The sequence below is a fragment of the Hemiscyllium ocellatum genome, chromosome 18 (genome assembly GCF_020745735.1).
Source record: "Hemiscyllium ocellatum isolate sHemOce1 chromosome 18, sHemOce1.pat.X.cur, whole genome shotgun sequence".
In the NCBI taxonomy this organism is placed as follows: Eukaryota; Metazoa; Chordata; class Chondrichthyes; order Orectolobiformes; family Hemiscylliidae; genus Hemiscyllium; species Hemiscyllium ocellatum.
The window spans coordinates 15,497,445-15,516,612 of record NC_083418.1 but is presented as its reverse complement, the minus strand read 5'-3'; the positions used below and the strand labels follow the sequence as shown (position 1 = coordinate 15,516,612).

The window sequence follows — 19,168 nt, the reverse complement described above, 5'->3', positions numbered from 1 at the left end:
GGAGTACCAGAGTTGAAAAATGTGATGCTGGAAAAACACGGCAGGCCAGGCAGTATCCGAGGAGCAGGAGTGACCTGCTTGGGTTACAGAGTCATCAAAATAAGGTTACATCTGTTGAAAGATAAAGTGAGGGCGATCAAAGGAACCCTGGCTCCCATGTCTGTACCGGAGCTTGGGTCTTTTCTTGGTTAGCAAATTACTATGGAAAATTCAAATGTAACCTGGCTTATATCTTGGTATCCTTACACCTGTTATTGAAAAAAAGGTCGGTCCTGGAAATGATCACGTAACCAAGATGTCATTTTTAAGCAACTGACAAAACAGCTATCGTCACCTAAGGTATTGTCACCTATGACTCAAAGTGAGAGGTAGTGCTGATGTGAGGTGCCTCCCCATATGGTATCGCACAGTATTGACTCATTGGTGGCCCAATGAAGAGGAATGCCTGGTAGCATATGCTTCCTCGACTTTGGCTGATGCCAAATATGCCCAGATAGAGAAGAAATGTTTGGCAGTCATTTTTGGGGTGAGGAAGTTCTGGCAGTAACTTTACAGACAGGAATTTGTCATAGTAACAGATCACAAACCCCTGCAAAGGCTACTGAAGGAAGACAAGGTGATGCTTCGTATAGCTTCTGGGAGAATTCACCACTGGACTCTTATTCTTAGCCTGTATAAGTTAGAACAAAATCCAGGAAGCCAAGTGCCTAATGCGAATGTATTGAGTTGCCTCCCTCTGACAGATACTCCATTGGTAGTACCTCCTCTGGAAAAGTTTGTTAAACTTCCTGGACATCCTTCTAGTCGCTGCTGACAATATCTGACATAGACTTATAAAGATCCTGCCCTAGGAAAACTAAAATAGCTGGTGGTAATGGGAAACAGTAGGGCCATTGCAACCCGGATTGAAACCTTTCTAGACATTGAAACCTTGAGACCAGCGCACCATAGAAGACAGCATATTACTATGTAGAGCAAGGGTGATTGTCCTGAATAAAGGTTGCCGCCAAATACTGGCTGAACTCCACCAGAGTCATCCAGGAGTTTCCAATATGAAGATGCAACCCTGATGGCCAGGGTTGGATGTCGACATAGCTGCATTGGTGGGACTGGGCCCAGAGTGCCAGCAAAGACAAAACTTGCCGCCAGCAGCTCCCCCAAATTCCTGGGAATGGCTAGGTAAACCCTGGACTCGATTTTGTAGGTCCTTTCATGGTCTATATGTTCCTGGTCATTCAAAGTGATTGCATAAAGTTTGTTCAGCAAACTACGGATGACATTTGAGAAGCTGCGAGCATTTTTCATGAAAAACTGTCTCTGTTTTTGGTCACAGACATTGGGAGATCATTTACCAAAGTCAAGTGGCATTCAACACGTAAGGGCAAGATCATACCATCCATCATCCAATGGTCTAGTGAGAAGAGTTGTCCAAGTGTTGAAGGCCGCCTAAAGAAGCAGCTTATATTGTCATTTGATACCAAGTTGTCCCGGCTCTAGTTTGATTATACCCCACATGCAACAACAGAGATAGCTCCAGCAGAGTTACTGATAGGGAGACCATTCCTCACCAGATTAAATCCCATATTCCCAAAGCTGGGAAGCGGTGGGTGAAATGGCAGCAGGATCACCAATGCTGGCCACATGCCTCCTCTAAATGAGAGAGACAATTTAATTCAGGGGACAAAGTTTGGTGCTGGAACTATGAAAATGGGTACAAGGCAGGGTGAATGCAAAGTCAGGTCCTGTGAATTACAAAGTTCGGGTGGGTATACGGTCTTAAACAAATACTTGGATCACCTGAAAGCTGTTACCTCTTAAACGGGGAAAGAGAAAAAACAGACCTGGTCCTCAAAACTGCCAGAAGGCCTGTCAGAAATGAAGCTGAAAATGTGTTGCTGGTAAAGCGCAGCAGGTCAGGCAGCATCCAAGGAACAGGAAATTTGACGTTTCGGGCAAAAGACCTTCATCAGGAATGAGGAAAGTGTGTCCAACAGGCTAAGATAAAAGGTAGGGAGGAGAGACTTGGGGGAGGGGCGATGGAGATGTGATAGGTGGAAGGAGGTCAAGGTGAGGATGATAGGCCGGATGGGGTGGGGGCGGAGAGGTCAGGAAGAAAATTGCAGGTTAGGAGGGCGGTGCTGAGTTCGAGGGAATCGACTGAGACAAGGTGGGGGGAGGGGAAATGAGGAAACTGGAGAAATCTGAGTTCATCCCTGGTGGTTGCAGGGTTCCCAGGCGGAAGATGAGGCGCTCTTCCTCCAACCGTCATGTTGTTATGTTCTGGCAATGGAGGAGTCCAAGGACCTGCATGTCCTTGGTGGAGTGGGAGGGAGAGTTAAAGTGTTGAGCCACTGGGTGGTTGGATTGGTTGGTCCGGGCATCCCAGAGGTGTTCCCTGAAGCGTTCCGCAAGTAGGCGGCCCGTCTCCCCAATATAGAGGAGGCCACATCGGGTGCAGCAGATGCAATAGATGATGTGTGTGGAGGTGCAGGTGAATTTGTGGCGGATATGGAAGGATCCCTTGGGGCCTTGGAGAGAGGGAAGGGAGGAGGTGTGGGCGCAAGTTTTGCATTTCCTGCGGTTGCAGGGGAAGGTGCCAGGAGTGGAGGTTGGGTTGGTGGGGGGTGTGGATCTGACGAGGGAGTCACGGAGGGAGTGGTCTTTGCGGAACGCTGATAGGGGAGGGGAGGAAAATACATCCCTGGTGGTGGGGTCCGTTTGGAGGTGGCGGAAATGATGGCGGATGATACGCTGTATACGGAGGTTGGTGGGGTGATAGGTGAGAACCAGTGGGGTTCTGTCCTGGTGGCGGTTTGGGGGGGTGGGGCTCAAGGGCGGAGGAGCGGGAAGTGGAGGAGATGCGGTGGAGGGCATCCTCGATCATGTCTGGGGGGAATCTGCGGTCCTTGAAGAAGGAGGCCATTTGGGCTGTACAGTATTGGAACTGGTCCTCCTGGGAGCAGATGCGGTGGAGACGAAGGAATTGGGAATATGGGATGGCATTTTTACAGGGGGCAGCGTGGGAGGTGGTGTAGTCCAGGTAGCTGTGGGAGTCAGTCGGTTTATAGTAGATGTCTGTGTTGATTCGGTCGCCCGAGATAGAAATGGAAAGGTCTAGGAAGGGGAGGGAGGAGTCTGAGACAGTCCAGGTGAATTTGAGGCCGGGATGGAAGGTGTTGGTAAAGTTGATGAACTGTTCAGAAACCCCAGGTTCTTCCCCCTCCATCTATTTCCGGATGTAAGTTAGCTCATTGAGCTGGAAGGATTGTTTTCTGACGTTTCGTCACCATATTAGGCAACATCATCAGTGAGCCTCCGGTGAAGCACTGGTGGTATTGCCCACGTTTTATTTATGTGTTTAGGTTTTCTTGGGTCGGTGGTATCATTTCCTGTTCTTTCTCTCAGGGGGTGGTAAATGGGATCCAAGTCAATGTGTTTGTTGATAGAGTTCCATGCCATGCTTCTAGGAATTCTTGTGCGCGTCTCTGTTTAGTGTTGAGGAATCCTCACATTCTGAGATGGATGCAGCCTGGATGCCGGAGAAAGAAGAGGAAACTCTCCCAAGACTCTCCAGACACGAGGGACGGACTACATGTTCCCCATGTCAGAGTCTGAGTCAGAGGAACCAGACCTGGCACAAAAACATTGCAAGAAAAGCTACAAGAGAAAGACCAGGCCTACATCCCCAGATTTGGATGGGGAGGGATGTAGTGATTGGAACCAGCTGGTGCTGAAAATGTGTTGTTGGAAAAGCGCACAGGTCAGGCAGCATCCAAGGAGCAGGAGAATCGATGTTTCGGGCATGAGCCCTTCTTCAGGAATGGAACCAGTTGGATCTTGTTTACACAATCCTTGATTGGCCCAAATGAACAATCCCAATCAGAAAAGCCCCTACTGATCAATATAACCAGGAAATTTAGAACCTCCTCAGTTCAGGGATGGACTCTGAGCTGGCTAGCTAGCTAGCTAGCTACAGCCAACATACTAAGCACAAGTAAATAAAGGGTGACTTGGTGATAGAATACTGGCATTTTTGCAGTTATTTCACTGATATTCCCGTTAATCACCTATAGCTTGCCGTGCTGCCTTCAAGGATCTATACATGTGCATCAAGGTCCCACTGACATTCTGTACTTTTAAAGATCCTGCTATTCAATGTACTGCCTAGATTTGTTAATCTTTGCAAAATGCATCACCTCACATGTTTCATTATTACATTCCATTTGCCACTGTTCAGCCCATATGATCAGCCCATCAGTATTGCACTGAGGTCTATGGATTTTCCTTCTCACTATTTACCAGACCACCATTTCTGTTTCATCCAAGAAATTACAAATCAACCTCTTATGTTCAAGTCTTAATTAGTGACATTCACAACAAACATCAAGGCACCCCACAGTGAACCTATGGAATGCTGCTTTTCAAAGGCTTCCACTCTCAAAAACAACTTTTGACCATCACTCTCTGCTTCCTGCCATTAAATCAATTTTGGCTACAATTTGCCAAATTGCCCTGGATCCCATGGGGTTTTAGCTTCTTAACCAGTCTGCCATTAAGACATTGTCAAAAATATTATTGAAATCCATGTCGACTGCATCTGTCCACCTAGTGACTTCCTCAAGAAAGTCAGTCACATTTGTTAGACATAACCTCCTCTTTACACAAAAATGTTGACTATTCTCGATTAATTCTATGTCTTCAAGCTTTAATGAATTCTCTCTCATAGAAGGTTTTCCAATAATTTTCCTTCTCTCGATGTTAGTCTCACTGGCCTGTATTTTCCTGGCTTTTCTCTATCATCCCTCTTGAATAGTAGCACCACTTTAGCTGTCTTCCTCACTGCTGGCACCCCTACCCTGGTTCCAGTTTCTTGAAATCTGCTTTATCTGGGCCTGATTATTTATCCATTTTCAAGTCTGCTATAACTGCTAATACCTTCTCTCTCATTCACTTAATTCATTCAAATATGTCACAATCTCCCTCATCGATTCCTATACCTGCAATGCCCTCCTCTACAGTGAATACAGGTGTAAAGTACTTATTAAAACCTCAATTATGTCTCCTGGTTCCACAGACAGATTGCTACCTTGGTCCTGAATGGAACAATGGTATATTTCCAGTCAGGATGGTGAGTGCTTTGGAGGGCAACTTGCAGGAAATAGTGTTCCATATATCTATTCCTTTTTCCCTAGATTTAATTTGTAATAATTTCCATTTACAATACATATAGAATAAGCATGCTGGTCAATGTGATTGTGCCGTGCTGTTGGTGCTTGCAAATGCAAGAGGTGCTTCATTACTTGTCATGTCAGTTTATTTGCCACAGCCCTTTCACCAAGTTGGTGCACATGCTGAGGCTGAAACTGAATTCACAATGGAGAAATGATCCTTGTTATCAGGGTCCAGCATGTTTCTCTCACTGTATGGAGGAGTTTGTGCAGCCCTCACCTGCAGTGCATCCCATCACTGACTATTGTCAGAGTTATAAACATGTCTTGTTCAACGTTTTCCTGTATTTTCGCTGTTTCCAGTGACTTCCAACTTCCATATGTGACACCAACTTCCAGAAGCTGAAGCCATTCATTGGCACACCAATCGATGTGTGCAGAGCTTCCCAGTGGCCACACAACTTAGAGGGGAAACTGATTGTGTTCTTTATGTTCCCAACTTAGGTAATTTCCACGGAACATCATGTATGCAGACTTTGGTAAGATGTTGGTTACTGTGGCACCTTTTTAAGAAGATGAAGGCTGATTCATGAGACTCCATGGTAACAGCATCTGCGACAGAGAAACCATTAGCTGAGGCAGGGCCCTTCAGGTTGCATAGGATCTACAGGAGGATCAGAGATTTTCACCTAGCTTCCATTCTCTGGGGATGAGTTAGGCACAGAGTCAACACAGGCTGCATATGTCCTGGGATAATGTGATGGACCTATGCTGGCTGCTCAAGCAAGACCTGAGGGCTGCAAGGTGGGAAACAATCCTGTGCATGTGGCTGTGAAGGAGACAGCCCCTTTGAACTTCAACTTCTACTTACTGGCTTCTTCCAGAGATCACCTGGTAACCTGTGTTGGATCTCTCAGTCGTCCGCCCACAAATGCATGAGGACACTGATCAATGCCATCTCCTCAAGATCACACTGGTTCATTTCATTGCCTGTTGACTCGGTCAGTGCTGCAGATTGGATAGTAGTATTCAGAAACACAGCTTTCTTCTCCCAGATCCAGCCTTTACTGTTCATGTGGTACTGTGAGGACCATATCACAACACTTTGCAAGTGGAAATGCCCACGACCCTGTAGATGACATTATCCTATGTCCGAGAGCTCTTCCACATACCTGGTATTTTTGTGAAACTAGGGCAATGAGGACACTGGGGAATAGGAAGCTCTTCTTGATTCTGTCAGAGTTCTGCTGCATTGGATACAATGAACTAGACGGGATCTGGTTGACACCAGGTTCCAGTAGGTTACAGCTGGGTGCCAGAGATCATTATGAAATGTAAAATAGTTGTTGGTCATCATGCCAGCATTTGGTTTGCATTGTAGGAGTGAACTGCAGCCTCTATTGTTCTGTTTTTGTTCGCTGTTGCTGACTGTAAATAGAAGCTCATATTTAGAGTTGTCCAATTGGTTTCCTGTATGTGATATTCCCTACAGGATAATGACCAGATGTAGACCTACAGTGGGCATTGAGGACAGAGTAGCAGTGACATAGAAAGGGTGGTTAGACAGTTTACCTTCCTTAGCTACATTCTATGTGGCCTGGTAATTAAACAGCTACAAAGGTGAGAGAATAGGATCGTCTGTGAAAGCAAATGTCAGCTACATTGGATTTGTGCCTGAAAGAAATGTGACTGCTGTGCCTTGACATTGTTGCTGTTTGCCAAAGGGCAATGCCAGTTCTCAACCCGATTCTCTTGCCTGGGTGTGTACAGTGTCATTTTAAAGATGATGCAGGCACCAGAGATTCCAGCCTCACGACAGATATCTAGTGACTGGACACTGGCAATGGCAAATGCTGTGTAGGGGCGAGAACTAGGCAAATGGGTGCTATTATTAGGTAATTAATGAGGTGAGTTTGTTAAGATAGCAGTAACCAATCTGTCTAGACATTGGAGTAAATAATCCTCCAAAAATCTTGACAAAACTGCCATTTATCCAAAAAAAAGTAACATCAGTCTATGCGTTTAAAAGGTCAGTGGTAACATGATTTTGAAATTGTTAAAGAGACAAGCATTGGAGGGTAGAAGTCCCTCCTGCAACATTGGTTTTCTTGAGACATTGAACTCTGATTGTGTAATTGAAAACATATTTAATTGTGTAATAAAAACATGTTTCCTCCATCTTTTCTATGTGGACCATTACTACTTCTCCAGCCTCATTTTCCAATGGTTCAATATCCACTCTTGCCTCTCTCTTACCTTTTATATATAAAAAAAGCCTTTGCGCTCTTCTTTTATATTACTAGCTAGCTTATTCTCAAATTTTACCTGCTCCCCAATTTATTGCTTTTTCAGTTATCATCTGTTGGTCTTTAAAGACTTCCTAATCTTCTGACTTCCCAGTGATCTTTACCACATTGTATGCTGTCCCTGACTTCCCTTATCAGACCTGGTTGCCTCATCCTCTTAGTATGTTTCTTCTGCCTTGAGATGAATTTGTGTTGTGCCATCTGAATTACTTCCAGAAACTCCTGCCATTGCTGCTCAACTGTCTTCCCTTTCAATCGACTCTGGTCATCACCTCCCCCATAGCTTTGTAGTTACTTTTATACTCTTGTTAGTACTGTTAAATCTGCTTCCAACTTGTCCCTCTTATATGGCAGGGTGAATTCTATCATATTATCATCACTGCCCCTAAGGGTTCCTTCACCTTAAGCTCTTTAATCAAGTCTTCCCATGACACATCACCAAGTCCAGAACTGCCTGTTTCCTCATAGGATCAATAATCATCAAGTTGCTCCAATGAAAATCTGACAGACTTTGCACGAATTCCTTTTCTTGAGATCTTCTACTACCTGATTTTCCCAGTCCAGCTGCAAACTGAAGTTTCCCATGATTTTTTAATATTGCCTTTCTTACTTGCCTTTTCTATCTTCTGATTTAATTTCTTCTCCCTATCCTGACTACTGTTAGGAGGCTTCATACAACTCCCATCATTTTTTTCTTTGTGCATGCAGATTTTACACCCTCTAACTCTTGAAATTGAAACTCTTGCTTTCAATTTAATTTTATTTCTTACTAGTAACGCAATCCTACATCTCTCTGCCCATCTCCCTTTTTTTTGATAGGATGTGAATCCTTAGATATTTAGTTCCCAACCTGATCCCCTTGCAGCCATATCTCTTTAATGCCAACAACAATGCATGACAAGTTCATTTATCTTGTTTTGCATGCTACATGCATGTAGGTACAATACCTTCAGCCCTGCATTGACCATCACTGTTCTCATAGATGTCCCTTTATCTGCTGTACCTGAAGTTAGATTCCTGACCTTTTCCAAACTCTTTGTCCTAATACTGTCCTGTGCTGAGTTCACCCTCCCATAACTATTTCCATAATTTTCCATGCAGGTGAACCCACCCGCCCACCCCTGTTGAGTTTATTGCCCTAACCAAATGCCTAGTTATGTGATTTGTCAGGACTCTGGTCCCACCATTGTGAGGTGGAGCAATTCCACTGGAGCAGCTCCCTCTTTTCCAAGCACTGATGCCATTGACCCATGGATTTGAACCCATTTCTACCACAACAGTCTTTGAGCCACACATGTACCTCTTTATCCTTGTTGCCCATGTGTTTGTTGGCTTAGTTTATAAGTTCTGGTTTTTAACTTAACCCTGGTTGCTCATATTCCCTCCGCAGAATATTTATCCTCTTTCTACCTATATTGGTATCTTCATGAACCATGACAACTGAATCTTTCTCCTTCCAGTTCACATTCCTCTGCATTACAGATGATATATCCTGAACTGGGAAGGCACCACAGCTTTGGGGCTTCCAATCCTGGTCAAAGAAAACAATGTCTATTTCTCTGACGATACTATCCCTAATTACAATTTCCTCTCCCATCTTTAATAGCTCCCTGTACCACGGTTCTATGATGAGTTTGCCCATCCTCCCTATAGTCACCAATCTCATCTGTGCAGTAGCACAAATCTCAAACCTGTTAGACAAATTCAAGAGTTGATATTCTTTCAGTACTAGCTCTTGCATCCCTCTACCTGCCACACTAGTGGTGTTGTCCTATCCCTAGCCACTGACCAAAATAGAGGTGACTACCTCCTGAAACACAGCATCCGGGTGACTCTCCTCCCTGATATAATGCAGTGTTCAAAGCTCAGGCTCCAGCCCATTACCTCTAAGCCAGAGTTCCTCAAGCTACTAACACTTGCTACAAATGTAATCACTGTGACAGCAGTGGCATCCACCAGCTCCTACATCAAGCATTCACAACACATCGCCTGTTCCAGCTTTTCTATTTTAATAAGATAATTTGATTTTCAAAACTTTCAGTAGCCTGTAAATATTGCCCCTCTTTATCTTCAATCTGAAAGTAACATTTAATAGATAGTCAAATTACAGTTTACCTGTGACGTCATTCCTTTGTGCTGAGCCCTGAACCTGGCCTTCAATTTATCCTGTTTAAAAAAAACTTCACAAACTATGAGCCAAAAGAAGGGAAGCAAAAAGCATCTCTTATCTTCTGCATGGATTTCTCACAATGCCTCTAATTCCCCAAACTACATACTCACTCGGGCTATGTCTCAATCTGGATGTGATATCTCCTTTCTGACCTTACAAAGCTTACTGATCCATATTCTCTGAATCCGACAAGTTACTATAAAGTCCTTGATTTCAGATTACTTCAATGACTTTTAAGGTAACAAAGTGGAAGGTTCAAAAAGAGTGGAGTCAAGGTTACAGAAGTGGTAATGCAAGTAATGCTGCAGTCATATGTAAACAAAAGAATGGAGGAGAAAGATGTCTGAATATTATGATAAAAATCACACAGCACCAGATTATAGTCTAACACATTTGATTGGAAGCACTGAATATGATGTTTGCGCTTTGCAAGCTTTTTTTTGTATCCTGTGACCACAAAATGTACATGATGTCTTCCAGCATTGTCCTCGTAATGAAGCATGTCAAAATCACAATTATGATGACTCTGGCTGTTCAATATTGCAGGAGTCCCCAGATTTATAAAGACATACAAATCTCAACTTCCTTACATAAATTGCCTGCATTATGGCATTACTTGTGTCGAAGTCACTGCTATGGTATCTGTTCATTCATAATAGTATTGGAGTTTCAAAGAAATATGAATAGCTTTAGTAAAATTGGTATCACACAGCCAGCTAGGGCAGACAATCCTGATCCACACACGGTACAGTTGTCTGGAAGCAGGACATAAAGAGCCACAGCTGCTTGAAATTGTTCATAATGTTCACCTTAAAAAGCCTCAATAGAAGTTCAGTGGATTTGTAATTTCCAAGCTCTAGCCATTGGGGAAATTTATGGAAAAGTGATGAAAAGACAGGGTTTAAGGGCTGCAGAAGTGAGATTCAACATTATTTCTGTTCACTATTCAACAATGATTAAATTAATTGTTTGGATTTTTGCACTAGATTTGTAAGTTCTGCTTGAAATAACAACAAAGTATGTTAAATCTGAAGGAAGGAAATTAGATGGTTACGGGAAAGATGGTGATGACAATGGTTGTAGGATTCTGAGTACACTAGGAATAGTATGTAGGATTGATTAGGATGAACTGAAAGCTCTGGCAGCTGGGAACCATAGTAGTTGGTGTCCCTCCTGCATCTTCCTTCACTTCCTATTATTCCTGCGCTTGTGGCTGTGCTTCTTGTGACATGCTGTAGGAAGGTCTGGTGCCTCAACAACTCTACTTTGATATCTTACATCTATATCCATAATAGATAGTTATCCTCACCAAGTAGCCAAACTATAATTAAAATGCTTGCTTTAACAAAGGCTGTACACAAGATGGGCTCAAGAGGAAAGGGTCAGAATTACAATCAGAATACTAAAGGATGTGCTACTTACCACCAAAGATAACAGACTGGAATCCATAATGATATCTGTGATAGCAAGCACAGAAGTTTTTTTCCTTTGGTTCCTAACTCCATTTCCCTTCCTGGTCACTATGTAAGATTGAATCAAAGTGTCCTCAAGTTTGGCAACTTGTTTGACCAGAGCTGAACTTCTAAATATATATCCTCTTCATCAATAAAACCAACTACATCCATCTCTGTGATATCATCCATCTCCTGCTTTACATCAACCTCTCTGCTCCTGAATCTCCTCATCCATGTCTCTGCTACTCCTCAGTCTGTAATCTTCATAAACTTTAACTTTGAAAGTTTTGTTGATCATAACTAACTCATGGTCATTATTCACCTCCATACAAACTAACCTAAGTTGATTGCTTTTCTAACAGTGCCTCAATTTTAAAACACACTTTCATATTTTTAAATCCTCCAAAGGCCTAATCATCCACTTTCTCGTGACCACTTCCAAGCCTACAATCCTGTGGGCACAGGAGCACCCCCCTGAAGTCCCTGCAGCAGAGCCCGGCAAAATCAGCCCTATTGGATACTCAAAACAATAGGCAGCAGGAACCATGGTTGATGAGAAAGAAACAGAACCTTCACTGAGTAGAGTCAATGAGACTTACTGAAGACAATTGGACAGGCAAGCAGTTTATCCCCAGGTGTCATCAGACAGCTCTGGAAGCAATAGTGCCAGATATATCTGAGTGGAGCCGTGAGTGAATTCCAAGTTGATGAAAGAGCACGTGGAAACAAAAGTACAAAGGACAAAATTAGATGGAGGATCCCTTACTGATTTAGAAAGTATCACCCCATAAGTCCAACAAAACTTTTGGTGTTGAATTTATTGTTTGTTTTGTCAGATTTTTACAGAATTATAGAATCCCTACAGTGTGGAAACAGGCCATTGGGCCCACACGAACCCTCCAAGAGTAACCTACCCCGACCCATTCCCCTACATTTTCCCATGACTAATGCACTTAACCTACACATCCCTGAAGACCATGGGCAATTTAGCATGGCCTATTCACCTAGCCTGCACATTGTTAGACTGTGGGAGCAAACCAGAGCACCTGGAAGGAACTCACATGGACACAAGGAGAACATGCAAACTCCACACAGCCACCCGAGGCTGGAATTGAAGCTGGGTCTCTATTATTGTGAGGCTGCAGTGCTAATCACTGAGCCACCATGCCATATGCAATTGAAGATACAGCAATAATGATTCACTGTAACACTGTGTTACACTGTGAGAATATTGAGACACGGATCTCTGTACTTCTCGAATTTTGGTCTTTGCAGCTTCCTGATTTTATTTATCCACCACTCATGACAGGACCTTCATCTACCTGAGCCACAACTCTAGATTTTCCTTCCTAATTCTTTCAGTATATCTATCTGTTTTTCCTCCTTTAGTACATGCTTTCAAACCTATCTGATTTACTAAACTTTTGGTTGTCTCCCAAGTCCTTCTTTTGAAAATTTGATTGATAACACTACTGTGAAACACTTTGAGATATTGTAGCCACATTAAAGTTTATGCTTAATTGCAAGTTGTTGTGGAAAGGTCTAACTCTAATTTTAAGATTGTGCCACCTGATTTAATTTTGGGATTCATCCACTACAAAAATATTTTCTTGATTTTTGCCTCATCCAATCCTTTTAGCATTTCAAATATTATGGTCAAGTCATCCTTCATTATTGCCTATTAGTCTGTCCTTGTAAACCTCATGTCGTCTTGATGAATGATGCTGTACCCTTCATAGAGCCATAAAGGTGTACAGTATGGAAACAGATGCTTCAGTCTAGTTTGTCCATGCCAATCAGAAATCTTGAATTCATCTAGTCCCATTTGCCAGCATTTGGACCATACCCCTCTAAACCATTCCTATTCAGGTACCCATCCAGATGCCTTTTAAATACTATAATTATACCAATCTCCACCACTTCCTGTGGCAGCTTATTCCAAATATGCATCAACCTCTGCATGAAAAAGTTGCTTCTTAGGTCCCTTTTTCTATCGTTTCTCTCTCACCTTAAAACAATGCCCTTTACTTTTCCTCTACCCTGGGGGATAAAAAACCTTGGCAGTTCACTCAATCTATGCCCTTCATGATTTTACAAACCTCTATGAGGTCACGCCTCAGTTTAAACCCTCCAAAGAAAATAGCCCCAGCCTATTCAGCGACTCTCTGTAGATCAAACCCTCTAACCCTGGCAACATTCTTGTAAATCTTCTCTGCACCCTTTCAAGTTTAATGATATTTTTTTTTAGATTAGATTACTTACAGTGTGGAAACAGGCCCTTCGGCCCAACCAGTCCACACCGACCTGCCAAAGTGCAACCCATCCATTCCCTTACATTTACCCCTTATCTAACACTATGGGCAATTTAGCATGTCCAATTCACCTGACCTGCACATCTTTGTGACTGTGGGAGGAAACCGGAGTACCCGGAGGAAACCCACGCAGACACTGGGAGAATGTGCAAACTCCACACAGTCAGTCACTTGAGGCGGGAATTGAACCCGGGTCTCTGGTGCTGTGAGGCAGCAGTGCTAACCAGGGAGACCAGAATTGAATACAATATTCCAAAAGTGGTCTAACCAATGTCTGTACAGCCATGACATGATGTCCTATCTCCTATATTCAACACACTGATCAATAACGATAAGTGTACTAAATGTCTTCTTCAATACCTTGTCTACCTGTGATCCATTTTCAAGAAACTATGAACCTGTACCCCAAGGAGTATTTGTTCAGCAACATTCAGTGTATAAGTCCTGCTCTGATTTGCCTTGCAAAAATCCAACACCTCACATTATCTTGATTAAACTCTATCTGACATTCTTTGGCCCATCTGATCAAAATCCCATTATTCTGAGAGATAACTTTCTTCACTATTCACTATACCACCAATTTTGGTGTCATCTGCAAACATACTAATCATTCCTCCTATGTACTCTTCCAAATCAGTTAAATAAATTACAAAAAGCAGTGGACCCAGCACTGATCTTTGTGGCATGCTGCTGGTTACAGGTCTCCAGTCCGAAAAACAACCCTCCACCACTACCCTCTGTCTCTTACTTTCGAGCCAATTTTGTATCTGAATGGCTGGCTCTCCCTGGATTCTATATGATATAGCCTTGCTAACCAGTCTACCATGCAGAACTTTGTTGAACGCCTTGCTGAAGTCCATATAGATAAGTATGCCACTCTGCCTTCATCAATCTTCTTTGTCACCTCTTAGAACATAGAACAGCATTATGCAGAAAAGGTCCTTCGGCCCTCAATGTTGCGCCAACTTATGAACTATTCTCAGCTTATCCCCCTCCACTATCCCTACACATGTGCTTATCCAAGGATTGTTTAAATATCCCTAATGTGGCTGAGTTAACTATATTGGCAGATAGAGCATTCCAAGCCCTAACCACTCTCTAGGTAAAGAACCTATCTCTGACATTTGTCTTAAATCTATCACCCCTCAACTTGTAATTATGCCCCCTCGTACAAGCTAACATCATCATCCTAGGAAAAAGACTTTGTCTACCCTATCTAACCCTCTGATCACTTGTATGTCTCTATCAAATCCCCTCTTAGCCTTTTTTCCAATGAGAACAGACCCAAGTCTCTCAACCTTTCCCCATAAGACCTTCCCTCCAGACCAGGCAACATCCTGGTAAATCTCCTCTGCACATTTTCCAATGTTTCCACATCCTTCCCGAAATGTGGCGACCAGAACTGTACACAATATTGCAAGTGCAGACGCACTAGCAATTTGTATAGTTGCAGCATGATATTGTGGCTCCGGAACTCAATCCCTCTACCAATAAAACCTAACACACCGTATTGCCTTCTTAACAGCACTATCAACCTGAGTGGCAACTTTCAGGGATCTATGTACATGGACTCCAAGATCCCTCTGCAAATCCACACTACCAAGAATCTTTCCATTGACGCAGTATTCTACTTTCCTGTTATTCTTCCCAAAGTAAATCACATTTAGCTGCATTGAACTCCATTTACCACCTCTCAACCCAATTCTGCAGTTTATCCAAGTCCCCCTGCAACCTGTAACATTCTTCAAAACTGTCCACTACTTCACCGACTTTCGTGTCATCTGCAAATTTACTATGCCTGCGTCTAAGCCATTTATAAAAATGACAAGCAGCAGTGGTCCCTAAACAGATCCTTGTGGCACACCACTAGTAACCGGACTTCAGGCTGAATATTTTCCATCAACCACCACTTGTTGCCTTCTTTCGGAAAGCCAGTTTCTAATCCAAACTGCTAAATCACCTTCAATCCCATGTCTCTGCATTTTCCCCAGCAGCCTACCATGTGGAACCTTATCAAAGGCTTTACTAAAGTCCATGTATACCACTTCATACAGCCTTACCCTCATCTATATGTTTGGTCACCTTCTCAAAAAACTCGGTGAGATTTGTGAGACATGACCCACCCTTGATGAAACCTTTTTTTCTCTACCTGCCTGCCTGCATCTGTTTCTCTCTACATACTTGCTTCCTCTCTCTCACTACCTGCCTGCCTGTCTCTCTATCTCTCTCTCTCTCTACCTGCCTCTCTCTCTCTCAAAAAACTTAGTCAATCTAGTGAGATACGATTTCCCACAGTCAAAGCGATGTTGACTATCTCTGCTCAGGCCTTGCCTTTCCAAATATATGTTGGTAATTTCCCTCAGAATCCACTCTAACAACTAACCCATTGACATCAAGCTCACCAACTTATAATTCCCTGGCTCTTCTTTACCACATTTCTTAAATAATCTCACCTCATTAGCCACCCTTCAGTCTTCCAGCATCTCATTCATAGCTATTAATGATACTAATATCTCAGCAAGGGGCCCAGGAATTATTTGCCTCCTGAATTACCTCCCTAATGGTATTGTGGGTCTGACTACAATAGGTGGGTCTAACTACAACTGCAGCAGTTCAAGGAGGCATCTCACCACCACTTTCTCAAGGCAACTAGGGATGTGCAAACATGCTGGTCAGCCAGCAATGCCCAAATGAGGTTTGAACAAAACTTCTTCTCTATGCAGGACCTCCAACCAACAGTATATACCAGGTACATTGATGATATTTTCTTCCTCTGGACCCATGGCAAGGAGTCACTGAAACAACGACACAGTGATATCAGTGAGTTTCATCCCACCATCAAACTCACCATGGATTATTCTCTACTATCTGTCTCATTCTTGGACACTTGCATCTCCATCAAGGATGGGCACCTCAATATACACTTTTCCAATTTCCACCTGAAATATATTAAAACAGTCCTCCCCTATGGACAAGCCCTATGCATACACAGGATCTGTTCAGATGAGGAGGAATGTGATGGGCACCTGGAAGTACTCAAGGATGCCCTCATAAGAACAGGGTACGATGCTCAACTCATCGACCGCCAGTTCCGACTTGCCACAGTGAGAAACTGTAATGACCTCTTCAGGAGACAGACATGAGCTGCAACTGTCAAGGTGCCCTTCGTTGTGCAGTACTTCCCAGGAGCCAAAGAAACTATGCCATTTTCTTCGCAGCCTGCAACACATTACCAATAAGGATGAGCACCTCACCAAGACCTTCCCCACACCTCCACTTCTCACCTTTAAACAACCACCAAACCTCAAACAGATCATTGTTTGTAGCAAAATGCCCAGCTTTCAGGACAACACCATATGACCTTGTCACGGTAGATGCTGCAAGACATGTTAGAATGTCGATACAGATATTACCATTACATGTGGGGACACCTCCCACCGTGTACGTGGCAGATACTTATGTGACTCAGCCAACGTTGTCTATCTCATATGCTGCAGGCAAGGATGCCCTGAGGCATGGTACATTGGCAAGACTAAGCAGAGGCTATAGCAACATATGAGTGGACACCGCACAACAACCAACAGACAGGAGTTGGAGAATACTTCAGTGGTCCAGCACATTCGACCTGGGACCTTCAGGTGACCTGGACAGGTAACAATGAAAAGTGGCCGAGCAAAGACTGATAGTCAATTCAGCACCCATGGGAATGGCCTCAATCGGGTCACTCTGTTGCACCACACACACACACACACACACACACGCACACACAGGTTTGTGGGGTGAATTTGTACTTGCAGAATTACGTTTTACTTTGTTCAAAAATCTGCATGAATCCATGTAAGATTCTGTAAATCCGTTGTGACGGTTAGAGGAAGAGCGCTTCATCTTCCGCCTGGGAACCCTCCAACCACAAGGGATGAACTCAGATTTCTCCAGTTTCCTCATTTCCCCTCCACCCACCTTGTCTCAGTCGAATCCCTCGAACTTAGCACCGCCTTCCTAACCTGCAATCTTCTTCCTGACCTCTCCGCCCCCACCCCACTCCGGCCTATCACCCTCACCTTGACCTCCTTCCACCTATCACATCTCCATCGCCCCTCCCCAAGTCCCTCCTCCCTACCTTTTATCTTAGCCTGCTGGACACACTTTCCTCATTCCTGATGAAGGGCTTATGCCCGAAACGTCGAATTTCCCGTTCCTTGGATGCTGCCTGACCTGCTGCGCTTTTCCAGCAACACATTTTCAGCTCTCAATATAACTTTTTGAAAAAGCTTTGTAATTTGCATATGAAAGAACTGAAACCAAATGGTAATTCTAAAAGATGAAAGACTTAACAAACAATCCAGGTGTTTTTCAATATATAATTTCAGTTACATCACACTGTAAACCTTTACTATAAATTCTGTGTCTTACGATCTTATACTCCACAACAACCTGCGATTCCACACAGAGACAGCCGTGTTGATCTTTACTGGGCCTTATTCTCTCCCTTTAATTTATTAGTAGAACTGCTTTGGATTCTCCTTAATCCTACTTGCCAAAACTATTTCATGTCTTTTATTCATGCTCTTGATTTCCATCTTGAGTACCTTCCTTCCTATATTCTTTCTGAGTGATGCGCAAAAATTAGTGTTATTACAGATATGAACTTCAGAATTATCAGGTTGGAAAAAACTAAAACATAATCTCTATTTCCTTAAGATAAATACCAACATTTCTTAAGTCTTTCTAATTATTTTTTGTCCCTATCTGTTCATGTATTTTGTTCCCAAATTTGTTTGCTCCATTACAGTCCCTGGTTTCTTACGACTTAGAAATAACTCTGATTTATCTTTCTTGAGGACAAAGCGGATGACATCATATTCCCACATTAAAAAAAACTCTACTTGCAATTGTTTTGGCCACAAGGTCACCAACAATTTAAAATTCATCAATTGAAGATCAAAATAATGACATAAATGATGCTATATAAATACCTTCATTATTCTTTATTCCAGAACTGTTTTTTCCAGAAATGGGCTTCCTACTATCCTACCAATACCTGATCCCAATGTTGAAATTGGTCAAATTCGAGGCCTTTCCACCAAAGATGTTGCCAAGATTAACAAACTATATAATTGTGGTATGTAGAAAATTTACAGTACATTCTTTTGAGTAATGATCTCTGGTATCTGAGAAACTAGTACAGGAACTGTAATACTCCTCAAAATCATCCAGTTTTGACCTTATGCTACTCTACAATGTCCATTTGTTGACAAAGTTTCCTGCAAAGATCTAACTTTATGCAGGGAACTCAATTAAAGGGAAGGGAATCTTGAAAGAGTCTGTAGCTGACAGTTAAAAGAATGCATTTAAATAAATGGGCATATGTTTATTTGCCCATAAACATATGCTTTTTATGATAGCAGTATATGAATAATGCCAACGGCCTTTGCAAAGGCTGTGTGGGAACAGGTGAGGTGAACAATTTCACAGAGTGAAATTGAAACCGTACTGCCAAGCTTCATTGACATTGTCAGATTGGTATTATAAATTAAGTGGAATAATAACTTACACTTAATGTGAGCTCAACTGGCATTACAAATTAAGACTATCTTGACCAACTGTCTATTTCTTTAGAGCTTAAAGTATTCTGCAAAATCATCAATAGAGGAAAGGACTACAAATGAGTCAGGAATGAAACAGAAAATGTGTACTTGCCACCATCACTTGATTAAAATAGCATAGTTTGACTTCAAAGGTTAAACCCTTTGGAGGC

General features: G+C 42.8%; 1 protein-coding gene across 1 annotated transcript in view; it reads left to right on the top strand.

The window, feature by feature from the left end:
* Positions 1-19,168, top strand: part of LOC132824534 (low choriolytic enzyme-like) — a 169,354-nt gene that overhangs the window by 125,231 nt on the left and 24,955 nt on the right. Inside the window, exon 9 of the mRNA XM_060839167.1 lies at positions 18,408-18,532. Within this exon, the coding sequence (XP_060695150.1) occupies positions 18,408-18,532 (125 nt within the window). The remainder of the gene's footprint in view (positions 1-18,407; positions 18,533-19,168) is intronic.